We start from the raw sequence: 19,901 nt of genomic DNA, 5'->3' as shown, positions 1-19,901 counted from the left end.
GGAAGGGGTTCCTGAACTATATGAATGGAAAGATTGAGCCAAGAAAGCAAACAAGTGAACATGTGTGCATTCATGTCTCTGCTGACCGTGGTTGTGGCGTGACCAGTTCGCTCAAGCTCTGCTGCTGTGTTCTGCAGTAGTGGACTGAAACCTGAAGTGGTGAGTTAAGATAAACCCCCTTTCTCCAAAGTTGCTTTTTGTGAGGGTGTTTTTTTCACAGCAACAGAAGAGAAACTAGAGCAGCCATTCAATACTATTTTAGAATCTTACAACACAGCCATGAGCAAGACACATAATTCTTTGTGCCTGTATTGGCTACTTTTCCATTGCTGTGAGAGAATACCCATATGAAAAGCAACTTTGGGAGAAAAGGTTTGTTTTAGCTAGTAGTTCAAGAGAGGTAGATCTTCTTGGCAGGGAATACATGGCAACAGATGAGAAGACATGGACAGGAGCAGGAAGCTGGCTGGTCACATTTTCATCATCACACAGGACGCACACAGAGTGAACAGGAAGTGAGGCCAGGTATAAACCTTCAAAACAGTGCCACCACCTGGGGGCCAAGTGTTTAAATATATGAGCTATGGGGGACATTTCTCATTCAAACCGCCTAAGTTCTGCCAGGGTCTTTCCTTCTCATTGGTGGAGACAGCATATAAGTAATTAAACACAGAGTATGTTTGGTGGGAACTTCTTTGGGAAAATGCAGCACCTAGTGGCAGAAGAGGGATGTGAATAATGTGTGTTTGTGTAGAGAGGCCAAGGGAGACTCTCCTGATAAAGTAGCATCTGTACAGCGATCAGAGGGGGCAAAGGGGACAAATGAGATTGGATCCAGTGACAATGAGCAAGGCAGAACTTTAGTTGTTTTTTGAGAAGTTTAGTTACTGTGAGTCACCAGACTTAATCTTTCCAATAGCCAGTTTTCAAAACAGTGGTAGTTAATTGTTTCATTTTTCCTCTTAGAACATTAGGCATAAATCAGGTGTGGTGAACATCAGTTAATGCCATCATCTAGGAGGCTAGGTCAGGAAAACCGTGAGTCGAAGGCAGGCGTACATAGTGAGGCCCTTTCTCGCAGAACAACAGCAGCAACGAAGCAAAAATAAAAGCGAAGCAGACACAAAAGATAGGCACACTTGTTGTGGAACTGAACACTGTTCTTATTCCACAGCAAACTTGGTGGAAGATGAATTGTGTTGTACAGATTAAAATTCAGCTTTGGAGGAAACTGCTTTCAGCCCAATCCTTTGTCTCCTAGCCGTTAAAGGAAACTAGGGAAGAAGACAAAGGAAAAATAGACCTAAGTAGCTGCACAGGAAATGGTGAGGGAAAGAAGGTTGCTAGAGTCAGGAGAGGAAGGTACATGGTTAAGAAGGAGAGAAGCAGAGAATGCCAAGACTGGAGGTGGGTGAAGGAAACACAAAAGCGCTATGAAGAACAGGGACAAGGACAGCTGTGACTGCAGCGCTGGCCTTCATCTCCTCTTCTCACACCGTCCTCCCACAAGTCCCGCTGGACACAGGGCGCTGTGATGTGACCCATTTGTCGGCCCTGCTCTGCTCTCAGGTTTTTATTACTAAGCCCTCCTGTGACCTGGACTCTGTTACACTGTTAAACTGGAAGTGCGGAAGGTAAGCGTTTGTAGGCAGCAGGCACTGACTAGGTTAACAGTCTCAGTGACAACTGTTCAAAGTTACAGAAAGGTTAACTTACACGTGTCAGAATTTTGTTTTATGGTTCAATAAAATCTGCCCTATGGCAGCAATTTGGGAATTATGAATTTAAGAAAATTCAGTCTTGTTTGGTTCAAGTTTTAGGTCAAGAGATAAATTACTATTTTAAGAAAGTCTGTTTCCCAGAAGTTTTTATTGGGGAGTATTTAATATGATAAAATGAAATGGAAAATATCCACAGTAATTTAGGAACCTGTCTTAGCTTTAGTTATCAACTTTATACAATCTAGGGCCATCTAAGAGGAAAGCCTGAAGTTAGGCTTTGCCTATGTGACACGGGACTATGGTCCTGTCTGGGGGGATTGTCTTGATTGTTAATAGATGGTGGTGAACCCAGCCCACTGGGCAGGGAGCTTGGACTAGATAAGGAGTCTACCTGAGCATGTGATTCCGGGAGTGCGTCATCGAACACCATCCCTTCATGGTCTCTGCTTCAATCACTGCCTCACTGTCTGCCTTCATTTCCCTCAGTGACGGATTTTATCTTGGAAGTATAAGCCAAATGCAGATTTTCCTCCCCTAAGTTGCTTTTGGTCAATGTTATTATTGCAGCAACAGGAAGGAAAGTAGAAAGAAAAAAAGACATCTGAACTGTTTATTGTGGCATTTATGGGGTGAAGGAGTGCTTTGTATGTAGTTACTTCATTTGTTGTAAATTATGTCATGGGTATTTAGAGACAGCTTATGTATTTAACTATTACAGATGTCTGTATATTTTGATGTTAAAAGCCTTTTCCAAGTTTATGAGATATAAAACATTCAATATTTTTGACATTGATTGGGCCCCCAGTGCAGCTGAGAAGACTCTTTTCTTGTTGACTCTTATCTTGTTCTCTCAATGCTTGAATGACTTAAGATGAATTCAGATCATCACAAAAACACTGAGACACATTTTTATTCTGGCTTTGTGTATAATAGAATTATATAGACTTTATTTAATTGTAATCAGTTTAAGAATTATTTGATCTTTTGAAGTATTTGATTCTTGTATTATATCTAAAAAGATTAAGTAAACATAGGATTAGATTTTTTGATCATTTTTTTTCCTATATGATGCAGTGAATATTTACTGTCAGCTTGCACTTGTATAGCTGTGTTAGTATGATAAAAATGTATTTAATCAGAAGATTCTTGAGTTAGGAGTGAAAGCCATGAGGTATTTCTGTATTTTAAAGAAATGTAAGATTATACAGATATAGTTATACAGACAAGTTGATTCAGATTTTTCACTGGCAGTTTAACTTACCAACAGAAATTAATGCCTACGCACTTTCTAGCATTTGATGACAGCGTACAATTTAGAGGTCTCATTTTAATTTAGTGGTTGCTCATTATAATTTGGAAAGTTGTACTATGGAATTAAGTCATAATTGTTTCTATTTTGGAAGTCATACTATGCTTTTATGGTGATGGGATAATGAGTGCAAGTACTTAAGGTTTTTGGTAGATGGAGAATAAAACAAGCATGGTCTACCCATATTATGAAAAAAAACCTGGCCTTTTGCTTGCCATAGGAATATGAAAGCCTAATTTAATTGTGTCATTTCTTATGGGCTTGTTGGCTGATTTGTGGGAATACTGCCCCTTTCCCACTTCTCTGAGCCAGAAACAGCTGTGACTTTGTGCCAAGCAAGCCATACAATTTCATTTGTGATCAGAACACATGGGGACATTTCAGTGTCCATCTCATTTTGCAGAGTCCATTAGCTGATTGACTGGAGGTGTGAAAGTGCTGATGATCAGAGAACTTTATTATTCCTTAGGATGGCAGCCCAGTGGAATGACTGTGTAGGAGTTGAAAGATCCCAGGATTTTTGCCTTAGATGGTTAGTCAAGATGTCTACTAGCTCTGACCATAAGAAACATCATACCATAAGACTTTTGTCTTGCTGGAACTGTTGTTAATTAACACTTGCCTCCTGACTTATTCCATAGACCATCTAAGGTAGCTAAAGACAGTAAAATTCAGCAAAATGCAAAGTTACAACCAGGAAAAGTTGAATTGTAATAAGATATCAAGACTATGTAGACCATGCCCTGTAGGTGTGGCTACTACTCTTAAGCCATTACTTTGTAAGCATCTCAAAGGTAAAAATAAATATAAGATGAAGTCATATAATCTTAAGTAAAAGAAGGCATGTCATGGTGCAGGAAAGAAAAATTTTTATTGTATTTAGATGTAATAAGATATATACCAGACGCTTGCACACTGACATGGTGTGACCACTGTCACACACATACTATGTAACCCTTGATGACATCATAGCAGCTAATGTAGGGATGCGGTTTAGAAAAGCATCCAACACAGAATCTAGAATCCCTCAGGAGAAGAGGAGACCATGACACCAGAATCAGTTCTGTAGGGTGAAGAATACAACTGTCGACTGACTTCACTTCAAGTGGACAGCATGGATGTTCTGGAAGTTTTTTCCTTTTAGGTTGGGCTAAGTACACTTGCTGATAATCCCAATTACTCTGAAGACTGAAATGGTGATATTGTAAATTCAAGACCAGCTACACAGCTTGACACAAGCTTGTCTCAGAAGAAAACTAAACAAGAACCAACCCAAACCCCAACGTTTTGTTTCAGTACCACTCCTCTTAGCTGAAGTTGGAATATGCAGTGGATAATAGATATTCTATACTTGTTTGAGGCTAGCTCTCTATATAACATTAAAGCATTTAGTCAATTCCTTATTTTTTAAAAAATGAACATCTCTGTTATCTTTAAAATTGTTGGGAATATTTTGTATTAAAATAATTACGTTTGTAGAAACGTTTTCTATAATTCTAATTTTCCCTTTTTTAGGATTAAAAATATTGTTACGGATGGTGATTGACTGGAAAATTTCAGTCTTATTCTTCAACTTTGGACTATAGTTTTATGATGTATTTTGCTTATTAATATCTCATTATTCCTAGTTATTATTAATTTTACCTAATAAATTTCTTTGCTGCCTTTATAGAAAGTCAATCTTTATAGATTTTAAGAATTTTAAAGATAAATAATTGCAGGGTACTGAAAATTTTGATATTTAATGAAGACATGTTTCATTTTGGAGGGAAAGTTTTTCTTTTTTTAAATTTATTCTTCTCTCAGACAGTATACCCTGACCACAGCCTCCACTCCTTTTGATCACCCACCTCCCTCACTCCCAGACCCACTACTCCATTTCCCTTAAGAAAAGAGCAGGCCTCCCAGGGGTATCAGTTGAGCAGGACATAATAAAGTGTAATAAGACTAGGTACAAACCCTCATATCAAAGCTGGATGAGGCAACCCAGTAGAAGGAAATGAGTCAGAGACAACCCCACTCCCACTGTTAAAAGTTCCACAAAAAAATTTTTTTTTGGTATCTATCACAGTTCAAAATTGAAATTTCCCAAGAGTATTTGATAGACAGTTTGCTTCATTAGTGCTTAGAGAAATACCAAGTCTCCTGTGGTAGATTGTATTGACTCATTTAAGTGAAGTGCTAAGAACAAGACTTCCATCCTTAGTTATTCTTTGCCATGTGATGGCCAGTTTGCTGAGTAGATAGCAGTATTTCATTCCAACAGTCTTCCTGAGCGGTTACAGTTCAGAGAAGAACTTCTAAATCTCAGGAGAGTGGAAATCCATCAATTAAGGTTACATTTTATCCGGGCTTTGAGGTTAAACCAGTAGACCAACTTTGTATTCAGAGGGTTTGAAAATCCATCTAAACTATGACTGTATGGCCACAGGGTAGGTATGTAACTTCTCTGAAATAAGGTTCCTTGTTAGAAGGGGCAAGTTTTGGAACAATCACACAATTATTTAGAAAGTTGAATAAAGTAATATGTAAAAATGCTTAATTCAGTGCCTTACATATGGGTAAGTTCACTAAATAGGAACTATAAATAAGAGAAAATGTTATCGTAACATCTCCTAAGTTTTTTTAATATTTAATGTTGGAGACTACATTCTGTGTTAACATACCTTAGTTCTTTTTAAAGGTACAGTAACTCAAGGTAGGGAATTACCAGCAGAGGGAGCTCACTGTCAGAAAACCAACACCTGTAATTGAGATAGCCTGGTACCTTTTAAGAAATAAGCAAATGCACATATGGAGGCTCTGTTTTTATCATACCTACCAGAGGCCACTACCTTGCTGTGTAGTTTTATAGTATGAAGAGAAATGCTTTCCTCTGATTTTAAATTCTTTATTTCACCCAATGCCAATATATAAGGTATGGCTGTTTGTTTCATGACTAAGACACTTTTATTAAACTTAATTTACAAACACTGGCTTAGAACTTGAACAGTTTTATTCCGTAATTGAACTGATGGGCTTACATGTGAGTTACCAAACAAGGATTTTGCAACTCAGACAAGCTTTCATTTCTGTGTAAATAGGATAACCTGATACCTCAATCAGCTATTCACACCAAAATCAAAATGGAAGAATCACCTACTGTACAGTCTTCTACAGGTCTCACATGCACTACATAAGTATGTTCCCATTACATTTCCTGCACATTCCTGTTGTCAGTATCTCCACTATGATGACTTAGGTAAAACTCACTACGAACTTGGTCTGAACCATTTACCAGTCTACCTGTGTGCTCCTTTGTCCTTCCTACATTTTATTTCCCATTTAAAGTGATCTCATTGTGTGAATGAGCTGTTATTCTTCTGCCTGTGATCCTCCAGTGGCACCTCCATCACTAGTATAAAATTCACATTCCTTATGGTATCTTGAACTATATGATTTTGTCTCTGAGTACCAACTTCCATCAGCAGCTACCCTCTCGTCCTCACTGGCCACACTGTAGCCACTCTAGTCTATTGGGCTTTGAAAACACAGAGCTTCTCACTTTTCTGCCTTGATGTGTCTTTTCTCTACACTATTCTCGCCTAGATTTTTCAAGGGACTAACTACCATCCATTATTTTAGTTCTTAGGATATTCGTGTGTGTGTGTGTGTGTGTGTGTGTGTGTGTGTGTGTGTGTGTGTGTGTACTTTTCAAATATATATTTTTAGTCTTTGAGAATCTCCTACCTTCATGCAATACATTTTGATCATGTTTTCCTTACTCCTCCCACTAACTCCTCATAGCCCCACCTCCCAGCTCCACTCAACTTCACGTCCTCTTTTTTTTTCTTAATTTGTGCTGCTTATGTATGCATGGTCATGGATGTAGGCGATCTACTGGAGAACAGTCCACAACCCAGGGGACACACTCTTAACAAAAACCCTGACTCTCCCTCTCTCTGTAGCCATCAGCTGTTGTTAATGGGCCCTCAGGTTGGGTTGGGACTAAGGATCCCCCCTCTCCCACCCTCCATGCTGAGGTGTGGACTGGCTTGATCTTGTGCAGGTCTGTATAGGCAGCCACAGCTGCCATGAGGTCATGAGAGCAGCGGTCCTGCCATTTCCAGGAGACACTTTTTTTCCAGGCTTCCCCAACCTCTGGCTCTTAGAATCTTTCTGCCTCTTCTCCTCTGAGTTTTGGCAGGAGCGGGTATGATATAGATGTCCCATTTAGGGCTGAGTATTCCATAGACATTATTCTCTGCACCTGCACCAGCTCTGAATTTCTGCATTAATTGCTGTTCACTATACATAGCAGCTTTTCTGATGAGGTCTGGATGCTGTAGTAATCTATCTATATGTAGCAGGATCCTGTGCTGTTGTTCCCTTTGTGGCGGGGGGGGGGGGGGGGGGGGCAGGTCAGCACAGAGTCAACGACACAGACTCTGGGAGAATGTCAAAACAACAAGCTCAGTTTATTCAGGAAGAGGCAAGCCTTATATACTCTCCACCCCACCCTGGGGGGAAGTCTGATGCATAGGCATCTGCTGGTGTAACATGGCTGCCTCTCATTGGTCCAGGTCATCTCCAGATCATGTTTCAGCTGCTATTGCTAAGGCCCTTAGTCAGACCCAGGTTGGCTCTCAGAAAGTCTCTTTTTCACTTGTTTGGGCTGGCTGGCCCTCAAGCCTGTTAGGGATGAGTCATCCCATATGTGTATAGAGATACAAATACAGAGAGCAGTTTGGTACTCGTTCCACTTAACAAGGTCATGGTAGTTGGTTCACCCCTAGCATTCCCAGCCGTTCTCAGCCAGAGTTACAGTATATGACAAGTGTTTCCAGACCTTAAATCCAATTAGAAAGGAGGTGGTTATTCCCATGGCATTTGTGCCACTGTTGCACCCGTGGGCATATCTTGCCATGCCATTGGTTATTGTAACCTTGAAGGTTCAAAGCTGGGTAGGACTGTTGGTGGCCTTTCCCCTCCAGCTGCCTTGAAAAGCATGTTGAGTTATTGTGAAGGCTAGCCATTGGGGAGGAAGCTTCATGGTCAGTATGGACTTGATGTCTCCATGTCCTGTGACTAAAGTGAATAGTGTCTTACCATCATGTTCTCATGAGCATTGAAGAACAATGAACCTATTTATTGGGAGTGTCTCTAGTTCACTGCTGACCAACAATGTGAGGGAAGTATCTGACACTTGGCAGTGGCTTTCTATTGGATGATCAATGGTTTTGGAATTTGTAATGGAAGATCAATTACAATCTTGGTAATTCCCACTGAACTTTTTTATATGAAAAATAATATGGAAAAAGCTTATAGCTTCCCACATGATTTTTCCAAATGTCTTTAGTGTTAGTTATCCCCTATTTCTGCCCTTCTCTTCATTTCCCCACGTAAACTTCCTCCTCCTCTTCCCCTGCTTCACATGTGCTCTACTCTTCTCCCTCTCCTAAGATCTTTTTTCCCTTCCCCAATTACTCTTCTCTAGTTTCCTGGATTCTACAGATATCACAAGTTAAAAACAACAAAATTCAAGGATTTGACTGAATTTGACTGATTCGATGAGTGAGAACATGTGATATTTGTCTCTTTGAGCCTCGATTACCTCACTCAATATATATTTTTCCCAGGTATATCCATTTACCTGCAATCTCCTCCTCCTCTACAGTTGACTAAAATGCTACAGCACACAGGAATCTACATTATCTGTTCAGCAGTTGTAGGCTCTTTCCAGTTCCTGGCTGTTGTGAACAGAGCAGTGATGAACATGGATGAGCTAGTGTCTCTATAGCAGCACAGAGTCCTTTGAGTGTGTGCCCAGGAATGTATAGCTGGGTTACAGGGCAGATTTAGTTCCCGTTCTTGGATGAACCACCACACTGATTTTCTTAGCATTGGCACCAGTTTGCCATCCCACCAACAGTGCATGATTCTGTTCCTCTGTACCACCATTTGTCTTCATTTTTTTTTCTTTTCTTTTCTTAGCCATCCGACTGGGATCTCGAAATAGTTTTAATTTGCATTTCAAAGGCCATTCTTTCAAGAGATTTCTCTGGCTACATTGCTATAATGAGTCCACTTATGGCCCTTCACACCCTACCCTCATCATTTAACCTGTTGCCCTTGGTCTTTTTTTATATGGTACCATGTCCTAATATCTTTATCATTAATTACTACAACAGTGATGGTAACCACTATATTTTTGCTAACAAAATAGTCAACAGCTCAGCATTTCATGGATTAAATATTAATATGTGTATTGATATATGTATTAACTCCTTTGTTTAGAGGTGTGTGTGTGTGTGTGTGTGTGTGTGTGTGTGTGTGTGTGTGTGTGTTTTCTCCCCAGTAATACCTATTTATGTCCAAATTCAGTCTGTGAAGACAGACACTTTGATTGTATTTACTTTTGCTTGCTCGGTCTTGCATAGTGTTTGCTATATAGATTCAGCAAATAAATATTTTTCAACTGTAGGACAGGCTGTTAGAATTCCTGGTAACAAAGAGTCATTGGATATTTATACAAAATACTTTTCTAGGGAGAGGAGGACATTTTCAACCAGCAGAATCATGTCTGACTATTTGCAGAGTCTCTGTGAAGGAATAGTGTCTACAGAGCAATCTCCTTGGGTTTTAGACAAGAAATTGACAAGAATGTTTATTGAAGGTTTTTATGTGTTAAGTTCCTTTTGGAATGGGAAGTATACTTTTAGCATGGCCCCCAAACAGGTTTAGATTTAAAGAGAAAAGAATGTTTAACCTTCAGAAATATAAAATTATAAATTCCTGACTCACTAAACCTATGTTTTTTGTTTCAGAAACTGGGAACTAATGCATCATCCATATTATTATTGTCTTTATATGTGATCTGAAAGAGGGTCTGCTTAGCAACATTAAGTGATTTAAAATACTTTTAGTTACAGAAAGCAAAACCAATGGTATATATGATGCAAAGGAAAATAACCAGATTTAGCTTATTTCTTGGGGGTAAACTAAGAATCAAATATAGCTGCTTTAGATTTTTATTTTCTGGCTGTAAATATTAATTTTCATTTATTTCTATCTCCAAGATTGCTTGCAGATATAAAATTTTGTGATTTTTGTGAGCCTGGGTGAGTGCCTGGCACCCAGTAAATCCTCACTGAATACTGAAAGAATAAATGAATAGAACCAAGCTGTAAGTAAGCGCCAAAGATAGGAAAATGTAAGTAAATTTATTCAGATATAGAAGTCAAAATTACTTGTTTAAAATGAGCTAAGAAATGTGAGACCCACAAAGAATATTAAGAAGCATTAGTGTTGTTCCCTGTTACCTACCCCCACTTAAGCAGAAGAGAATTAGTGACTTGTTAAAGCGTATCTGGAGACTCCTTCCTGGGAAGAGTGCTTTGGGGAAGGGAGTAACTCAAGAGGCAGAGTGTTACAGAACTGCACAATTCTGTCCTAGAGTTCTTTGGGTTTCAGTCCTGATTGACTGTTTACTGAGGGTATGCCATTGGGAAGTTATCTAACCTCCATGCACCTCAGCCTGAGCATCTGTGAACTCAGGTGTGCAATAGGATCTGGCATAGGTCCAGTGTGAAGGATTCAATGGAAAGATCCTTATCAAATGGCCAAGCCAGTAATAGCTCCTAAGAAATATTCTATCCCATATTGCTTACTGTTATTTATCAGTGGAAAACTTTATGAAATTGTTATTTGAATGTAAAATGAGAAGTTTCTGATAGGCATGATATAAACATGAGTGGATTTTTATGTACGGCAAAGTTAACTGGACACACAGACAGTCAGTGGAAATTGGACAGAGATGAGACTTTCTACTTTCATTAATGTTGGATCTCACAATGTAACACAAGCTGGCCTTGAACTTGCATTTCTTTTGCCCCCTACTGAATGGTGGGATTGCTAGCATGTGCCACCAGGCCTGTCTTTAATTCTTTCAAGTGCACTAAATTGGAAAGAATAGGTTGATTTAAAGAAGAAATGTTTATGTCAAACTTGTGATCCAAAGAAGTTTTAAAGCTAAGACCTGTCTAGTAGGTCTCTGTTGCCTTTAAAGGGTTTTCCTGCTTAGTTTCCATGAAGTCTTAGGAACTTTCTTCCACCCCCAGTCACGTTCTGGCCAAGGGTGGTGGTGCATACAGGGAAGCTTAGTGCTCTGGTGTCAGAAGCAGTAAGGTTGCAAGCATGCAGCCAGTCAGGGCTCCATAGGGAGACTGAAGAGACATCACAGGCACGAGAAGAATGTCCTAGACTGAACTTGGAAGCACAGTTATGTGGTGTCTAACTGTTGCATGGAGTGCTTCCCCACAGCAAGTAACACTTTCTAGAACAGGTGATCAGAAGAGAGTCTTCTGTACAGTCTGCATGTTCATGGTTTTGGGTATCCCGAGCACTCCTCTCTTCCAGCCCTGCTGCTCACTGGGTATTAATAGGCTCACTATATTCTTGCTCTAAGGAAATTTGGAATCTGATGAGACATTGATGATCATCTGGACATAATTTAGATTATTCTACATCTGAGAAGAAGAATTACAAAGTATTACAAGCTATACTTAAATAAAATAAAAAGGAAGGAGGCAATTTAAAGCAAAGCTTCCTTGCTCAGTTCTCTGAAGCTTTGTTTCTGGACATACATGAAAGTGTGCTGAGTTCCCGGGGATTTTGAAATGGCAGCTATTCAGTGGCATGCTGTGGAGGAAGAAAATAGGTTATTTTATTCAAATGATTGATGAAGAATGGGATCTATTTCTTAGATAGTGGGTCTTTTTTTAGTGCACATGGACGCCACACAACGAAGTCAAACAAAACCCCCAGCATTCGTTGGCTTAATGATCTATTTGATCCAGGGCTGACTGATCCAGTTCCCTGCCAAAAGAGGGAGACACTGTGCAATGGGAGCTCAAGGGCTGTGTCTTTTCTATCTTGCTTTTGTCTCAGACAGGAAGATCTGTGGATACATTGACTTCAGTGGGCACACTGTTAGTAGTTGTAGCTAAGATTTGAGATGGAGCAGAGAGTGGAGTGTCCCCATTGTGAGGGTCAGCTGGAACCTGATTGTGACTCCAAGTACTGTAAAAATTGTGCTATAAAGTTGAGCTCTGAACCTTCCGCATCAGAAATCCAGAGATACCAGGTAAGGAAGAAGGGGCTCCGGCCTATACCAGGGCTTGGTTATTGCCTGATAGTCCTGGAGATCATTGGCTTTGTTAATAATGTCAATAGTTTTCTTGAGCTTTTGTTTTGTTTTTTAACAGTACTCTTATTCAGACACCCAGCCAAGGATATGGGGGTGGTGGTGCTAGTCTTCACTATGTTTGTTTCTCCTTCACCTCTGAGGTTTGAGAGGAAAACAGGCTTTCTAATTTGTGAGAAGTGCACTCTGTGCAGAAAACAGAAACACAATTCAGTTTAGAATGCGCAATGGTATTCAGACTTCTCTTCTAAGTTTCAGTCTTTATTGCCTACCGAGCTCAATAGAAACTTCATTTTCAATTTCTGTGACTAAAGGAGAGTAATATTTTTTTTCTTGAACAAATATATTAGATAATTAGGGACAATAATGGAGAAGCTTCTCACAGTTCATGACTGTAGCTCAGTGCTGTTTTTATAAACCAGAACTTACAGTTCAATTTAGTAATCTGAAATACACCAACCGTTAATCTTTTATTGTATAGCATATAATTTCTGTGGATAATAGGAATGGTGTTCTATACCTATACCACATCTGCTGTGTTTGTAAGGAGTTTCATAAATATTTTGTTTATTTGTTTTTAATTCATACTTAAACTTCCTGAATTTGCTAATTAAGGCCCTGATATTTTAGGCTATTTTTTGTCCACGTTTTCTATGTTAGGAAAAACAATTCTGACTTTGAAATCAGGATGGAAATACCAAAAAAGAATGTTCAATGACCACGTAGTTGCCTATTTTTTAAAATTATCTTTGAAAGGAATGGAAATACACAATTTCTGTCTTAATGTTATATTTGGGTTATCATATTCTAATTAAGTGTCTTGTCATTAGGTAATACTATTCATAAATTTAAAGATCAATTTTGTGTAAATGAGTTTTTTGGTATCTCAATTTGTGTATTCATAAAAATATTAGAGGATATAAAATGCTTTGAGATTGTCCTGTATAATCTATCATTATATAATATCTCTGACTTCCAAGGTATTAATGTCTTAAATAGCTAGCTGATGACATGTATAACTCACTCTTTAGCTTTAAAAATAAGTTTTGCTTTTTACTCCTCATTTTTGTATATTCTTTTATCTTTGATGTTTTATACTTATATTTTGTCATTTGTATGTTGGTTTTAAAGTATAACTTTGTGTCTTTTTTAAAATTGTTTTTTATTTTCTTTTTCCTTTGAATCAATTTTACTACATTTAAAAATGGTGGTTTTTAAAAAAATACTAAAAAATTAGTATTTTACAACTATATGTGTTTTTTTAGAGAAAGTAGGATAGGGGTTTTCATGTTAATGGTGTTCGACAACCATCTTCAGAAAGATATTAAGCATAGAAGTGCACACTGAAATGAAATGTTCCAACAGCTCAACAAAGTAAATACATATTGAATTCTCATCTCTGTGAAATTTCATCCATAACCACAGTGCTTTATCTGTGGTTATTAGCTAACCCTGACCTGAATATAATGAGAGTTCGGGCTTTTGATCAACCCGAAAGTTCCCTTCTGAACATTTACCATTGTCTCCCTCTAAGTCCATGGTCCGTTCTTGCTGAGACACGTGCGTCCAGAATGACACCAGCTGTGTCTGTGCTGATTCTGCCCCCGGGTCCATTATACAGTTTGTGTTTTCATAGTGTCACCATTTACCTCTTTCTTTTCAGAGAGATGTGTGGTTTTGGTTTTTACTCTCTGGTGTTATTTTTATCATGTGTCCAGCTATTTTTTTTTTAAATTACCATATAACACATAGTAGATGACAAGCGCCAATTTTAGGTAGGAGTTCTGTTAATCAGAAATATAGATACCCTGGGACGTGGGAGTAGTCTGTAGTTTTTGTTTTTGTTTTCTGATAAAGCAGAACATTACACTGTTGTTGTTCATCATCTACTTTTTCTTTCTACTGTAATATATTGATACTGAGGGACATATTTGAGATCCATTTTTGATTGGGATTTTAGCTCCACTACTTATCTTTATACAGTTTTCCATTTCAGCATTTTTAAAATTATGATCTCTGAAATCTCATTTTGATAAGCAAACTTCCTTTTTAAGAGAAGAATGCTCATTCTTCCCTATTCTGTGTAACTTAACATTGACAGTGGTCCTTCATGCTTCCTTCCTTACTCTGGCACAATGATTGTAGATATGGGTTGTATTCCATCAACTTCCTCCTTATAGATGAAATGTTTTAAACTTCTGTTAGTTCATCTTCATTCACTAAACAATGGACTGCTGTTGGTGATTTCTCCTCCTCCTCCTCCTCCTCCTCCTCCTCCTCCTCCTCCTCCTCCACCTCCTCCTCCTCCTCCTCCTCCACCTCCTCCTCCACCTCCTCCTCCACCTCCTCCTCCTCCTCCACCTCCTCCTCCTCCTCCTCCACCTCCTCCTCCTCCTCCACCTCCTCCTCCTCCTCCTCCTCCTCCTCCTCCTCCTCCTCCTCCTCCTCCTCCATCATGTGTAACTGTCTTAGTCACTGTCCTACTGCTGTGACTAGACACTATGGCCAAGGCAACTCTTAGAAAAGAAAACATTTAATTAGGGGCTTGCTTACAGTTTCAGAGGTTAGTCCATTACTGTGGTGGGAAGCATGGCAGCAGGCATGGCAGTGTGGTGCTGGAGAAATAGCTGAGTGCTGCATCTTCATCCCCAGGCAGAGAGAGAGAGAGAGAGAGAGAGAGAGAGAGAGAGAGAGAGAGAGATACTGTGCTTGGTGTGGGCTTTCAAAACCTCAAAGTCACAGTGTCACATTTCCTCCAACGAGGCCACACCTACTCCAACAGGGCCACATCTCCCAGTCCTCCTAATTCTTCTCAGCTAGTGCCATTCCCTGATGACTAAGCATTTAAATAATGACACTATGGGAAACATTCTTTTTTTTTTTTTTCGTTTTTCGAGACAAGGTTTCTCTGTGTAGCTTTGCGCCTTTCCTGGGACTCGCTTGGTAGCCCAGGCTGGCCTCGAACTCACAGAGATCCACCTGGCTCTGCCTCCCGAGTGCTGGGATTAAAGGCGTGCGCCCACCACCGCCCGGCCAATGGGAAACATTCTTAGCAAACCACCACCATAGCTCTTTAAGAGTATATAAGCACTCATGTGGAAGGTCCATGAAGAATGTTAATTTCTATGCTCATTGATCTGAAAAGGGTTTTCACTAAGGGATGTTCTTAGTAAGCAAGTTTAAACTGTGTCTTTTCCCCCTTTCTTTCACCGTTCATTTTTATTGATATGTATGTGTGTATGTCCATATGAGTTTATGTGTATCATGTGTAAGCAGGTTGTTTTGGTGGCCAGAAGAGGGCGTTGAATGCTCTGGAACTGGTTGTAGACTATTGTGAGCTGCCATGTTGGTGGTGGGACCAAACTTGGTTCTCTGCAAGAGCAGTAAGCTGTCTAAACTGCTGAGCCATCTCTAGCCCTGCTTTACTTTTTAAAGAGGTGGAAAAAAGCGCTTAGGCTCTTGTTCCTCTTTGGTAAATGCCATCAACCCTAGTTTGTATGCTTTGGCTATTTCACTTAATGAGACAAACTTGTTTAGCTAAGTTTAAATTTTTAGGAATAAACGGGTTTTTTAGAACTTCATACATGAGTTCTGTATTTACATCTTTTTCACTCCTCCCTCTTCTCCTTCCAACTCCTTTTGTGTTTTTCTCTACTTCTTGAATCTATGACTTCTTTTTGTTTGTTTGTTTTTTGTTTTTGTGAGACAGGGTTTCTCTGATGTAGTTCTGGTGCCTGTTCTGGATCTTGCTCTGCAGACCAGGCTGGCCTCGAACTCACAGAGATCTGCCTGGCTCTGCCTTCTGAGTGCTGGGATTAAAGGTGTGTGCCACCACCACCTGGCAATCTATGACTTCTTATCTAATTATTATTATTACACACACATGCATGTATATGTACAACATACTGATTCCATTTAGTGTTGTACCTATGTTTATGGGTTTAGTGTTGACAACTTAGGATCAGATAACCTATCAGGGGTTCATTCCTGAGGAAAATTGTGTCTCTCAGCAGTGATTGATTGCCCATAGCTCTTCATCTAATGATGGGATCCTGGTGTTGTCATTATTCAGGCCTTCTTCAGGCAACCATATTGTTGAGATTCATGAGTGCAGTTTTTCGTCATGTCTAGAAGACACTGTCCAGCAGCAGACTCTTGCAGTTTTTTCTACCTTGTCTTCCAAACTGTTCTCTGAGCCTCATGTGGCAGGTGGTGCTTTGTAGAAGTGCTAGTTGGTGTTGAGTACTCAACAGTCACCTGCCCTCTGTGTTTTGACCAGTTGTGGATCTCTGTACTAGTCTCCATCTACAAAAAGAAACCTCTTTGATGAGGGGTAAGAAATATATTTATCTGTGGGTAGAAGGGTAGTTATTTAGAATACAGTTGGAAATCATATTGGCTTAGGAACATGGCAATAGTAGATTCTGCTGTCAGGTTAATGACCTCTCCAGCAATGGGTAGTTAGCTAGGTTTACAGTAATCTACTTGTCTATTTTTGTGGCAGTACCGTGTTGTTTTTATTACCATAACCTTGCAATATAGCTTGAAATCTGGTGTGTTAATTCCTCCAGAATAGAACTTTTTGCTCAGGATTGTTCTGGCTATCTGGGGTCTTTTGTGCATCTATATGAATTTATGGAGTCTTTTTCTTTTTCTGTAAAGAATGTTATTTTGATGGGGATTTCATTGAATCTGTAAATTGCTTTTGGTAGGATGGTCATTTTTACAATATTAATTGTACCAGTCCATGACCATTGGAGGTGTTTTTATCTTCTGATATCTTTTCAATCTCTTATTCAGAGATACAAAAATTTCATTATAGACTTTTTTCACCTCCCTGTTTAGGCTTATTCCTAGATATTTTTTTGAGGCTATTGTGAATGGGAGTGTTTCCATGGTCTCTTTCTCAGCATGCTTGTTATTGATACATAGAAAAGCTATTAATGACGAGTTCTCTGTGAATGGAGAGAATAGTAAAATAGTAAGAGAACCTATCGACTAAAAGTATTTCCAGGATGTACCTTGTCTCAAAGTTAGGAATACTTTCAAATCATGGCAGTTAGGAAAGGCACAAAATACACACAGAAGAAATTGCATAGCAAAGTCTCTAATACCTTGGCTCAAAGAAAACCAAACAATGCTTGCTTACAAGTATTTTAGAAGACAGGAATGTACAGTTTGTTTTATGAAGGCAATCTGTTAAAAGATATGCCCAAATGAAGCATTTAATTTGTTGTGTTTAGTTCCAAGATAAGTTATTTTTAAATTCTATTCAAGTTTTAAAATATCTGTTAGCTATTTTATATCTTTGTAGGCCTCAAAAGAATATTCTATGTATCTATATAGTCTTTGTATACTTCTGAATCAGTGAAGTTGATATTTAAAATTGTAGATTCAATTCTATAAATGATCTTGTCAACCTATCAGTATAGGAAGGAATTTTGGATTTACAGTACACTTTAGATTTGAATGTGAGAACCAGTATTCTGAATAAGAACTCATTACTGTGTTCTTGGGGAAGTTTTTAAGCACTCTGCAGTCTTTGGTTTTCTGATCTTTGAGAAGAGGCTGTTACCAGGACCTGATACATGGTGATGTAGAAGGCTGAAGCATGTAACACAGTGCATGCACAAGGCAAAGGTACTTGTACTTGGTGCATGGTCGTGTAGCACAGTGCACGCACAAGGCAAAGGTACTTGTACTTGGTGCATGGTCAGTACTCGGGAAATGCTAACCCCCTTCAGCACTGCGGCTGTTTTCTAAGCAGATCAATGCTTTTGTTGTTTGTTTTTTCTTGAGAGAGACTTCAAGTGGCACATTACAGCTGTCCTCTTTAACATTACCTTTAAATCATTAGCAGTGTTGATGCTACTCCCAGTTTTATTCATTTGGCAGTACTTAAAGTCATTTGGCGACTTTTTGAACTTCTTTGAGAGTTGATAATTTAAAAGGCACTGAATAAAATTTCTGAACTGTGAATCCAAGTTTTTTTAGGTGCATATTCAAAGACCTCCCTTCTTACTGTTTTATCTTTTTTGGTTGTTCTTTTTGAGACAGATTCTCCATATGGAGCCAGGGATGGCCATGCACAGGCAGTCCTCTCGCTGTGTGGCCCCCAAATGTTGGCCTTGCAGATGTGTGCTGCCATTCTTGATGGTGTCATTTTTTGTGTGTTTGTTTTTGTTTGATTGGTTGGTTTAGAGTCATTGCTAAGCCATTATTTTGCCATTCCAGGACAAAATGGCCCTTCCTGTGTGTATGTGTCTTCATTAGAGTGGCAGCATTCCGCTTCTTACAATCATGAAACTCACTGGTCTCTTTCTGTTTTCCTCATATTTTTGAATTATAGTATTGAAGATTATTTTAGGTATAAATGAACCATAGTTTTATACAGAATATAAGTTATGATTAAATGTTTCAAATGTAAGAATAAAGCACTTCTACCTCCCCTACCACTTAAATTTTTGAATGTCTCATTGATGTTGATCATTTGATTGACTCAAGATATACTCTGAACACTATGATAGTAGAGAGGAGAGTAGGTTAGATCTGTCATCTGTACAAGCATTTTGAGGGAAATCTTTCACCTCAGTTTCCCATGTTTCATGTAATTAAATATTGAAGAAGAGAAGCTTAAATGTGGAGGTCCTTTCTGCTGCTGATTTGATGGAGTTTTATTGCATGAGTACATTGCAGCAGGTGTAGGTAGAGTTTTCCTGCCTGGCCCACAGTCAGGACAAATCTCTCTCACCTGCCAGTCCCACAGCCGTCAGACCCGACCAAGGTAAACACAGAGACTTGTATTGGTTTCAAACTGTATGGCCATGGCAGGCTTCTTGCTAACTGTTCTTTCAGCTTAAATTAATCCATTTCCATTAATCTATACCTTGCCACATGGCTCGTGGCTTACCGGCATCTTCACATGCTGTTTCTCATCGTGGCGGCTGGGCAGTGTCTCTCTGACTCAGCCTTCCACTTCCCAGCTTTATTCTCCTCCTTGCCCCGCCTACACTTCCTGCCTAGCCAATGGCCAATCAGTGTTTTAATTATTGACTAATCAGCAACACATTTGACATACAGAACATCCCACAGCACTTCCCCCCTTTTTTTTTTTAAAAAAAAAGGAAGGTTTTAACCTTAACAAAGTAAAATTACATATAATTTGGGAATTTGGGCGTAGCTTCTCTTACTACTTCCTGCTGGAGGGGGGCGCTGTATCTTATGGGGATACAAAGAAAATTTTAGGATCATGGAAAAGTCCATGAGGGTGTATCGTCTGAGCCAGTTGCCTTCAAACCATTCTGGATGTTGGATCATCTGGGCCATGGTGTCATCGGAGACTTTTCAGGGGGTCTTGGCTGGTCAAACCTGATGTATCTTAATCTGGAACAAATCCATAGCCTCTGGCTTTCTGTGGGAACAAAAGCAGAGTCTCCTTTCCAAAGTAACATATCCTTATATCCAAATTTTGAAGTCAAGGTACCTTTAAAATATACATATTGGCATAACTCAACAGCTTTTACAATCAAATGTTTTTCTGCAGTTAAAAGTCCCAAAGACAACACAATGCAGATTCTCTGTGTAATATCCATTTTTACGTGGCTTATTTTTTATACTACCTTTCCTGTCTCTTTAAAGACTTTATTTTTTAAAACTATGTATTTATTTCTATAACTCTATATATCAT

General features: G+C 39.1%; 1 protein-coding gene across 5 annotated transcripts in view; it reads left to right on the top strand.

Moving 5' to 3' along the window:
- The window catches only part of Fer (FER tyrosine kinase), a 346,826-nt gene that overhangs the window by 108,852 nt on the left and 218,073 nt on the right, over positions 1–19,901 (top strand). Inside the window, exon 10 of one of the 5 annotated variants that reach the window (XM_052750231.1) lies at positions 11,959–12,087. The exons of 2 other annotated variants lie outside the window; for them this stretch is intronic. In XM_052750231.1, coding sequence (XP_052606191.1) covers positions 11,959–12,024 — 66 coding nt within the window. In that variant the 3' untranslated portion in view covers positions 12,025–12,087. Of the gene's footprint in view, positions 1–10,088; positions 10,194–11,958; positions 12,155–19,901 lie in introns of those variants that run through there. 2 more of the 5 variants (XM_052750232.1, XM_052750230.1) reach the window with 2 other exon arrangements.

This window comes from Peromyscus californicus, unplaced genomic scaffold, assembly GCF_007827085.1.
Source record: "Peromyscus californicus insignis strain IS unplaced genomic scaffold, ASM782708v3 Scaffold_21__1_contigs__length_65335640, whole genome shotgun sequence".
NCBI lineage: Eukaryota > Metazoa > Chordata > Mammalia > Rodentia > Cricetidae > Peromyscus > Peromyscus californicus.
The sequence above is the reverse complement of the archived record's forward strand: the minus strand, read 5'-3'. Positions and strand labels throughout refer to the sequence as shown.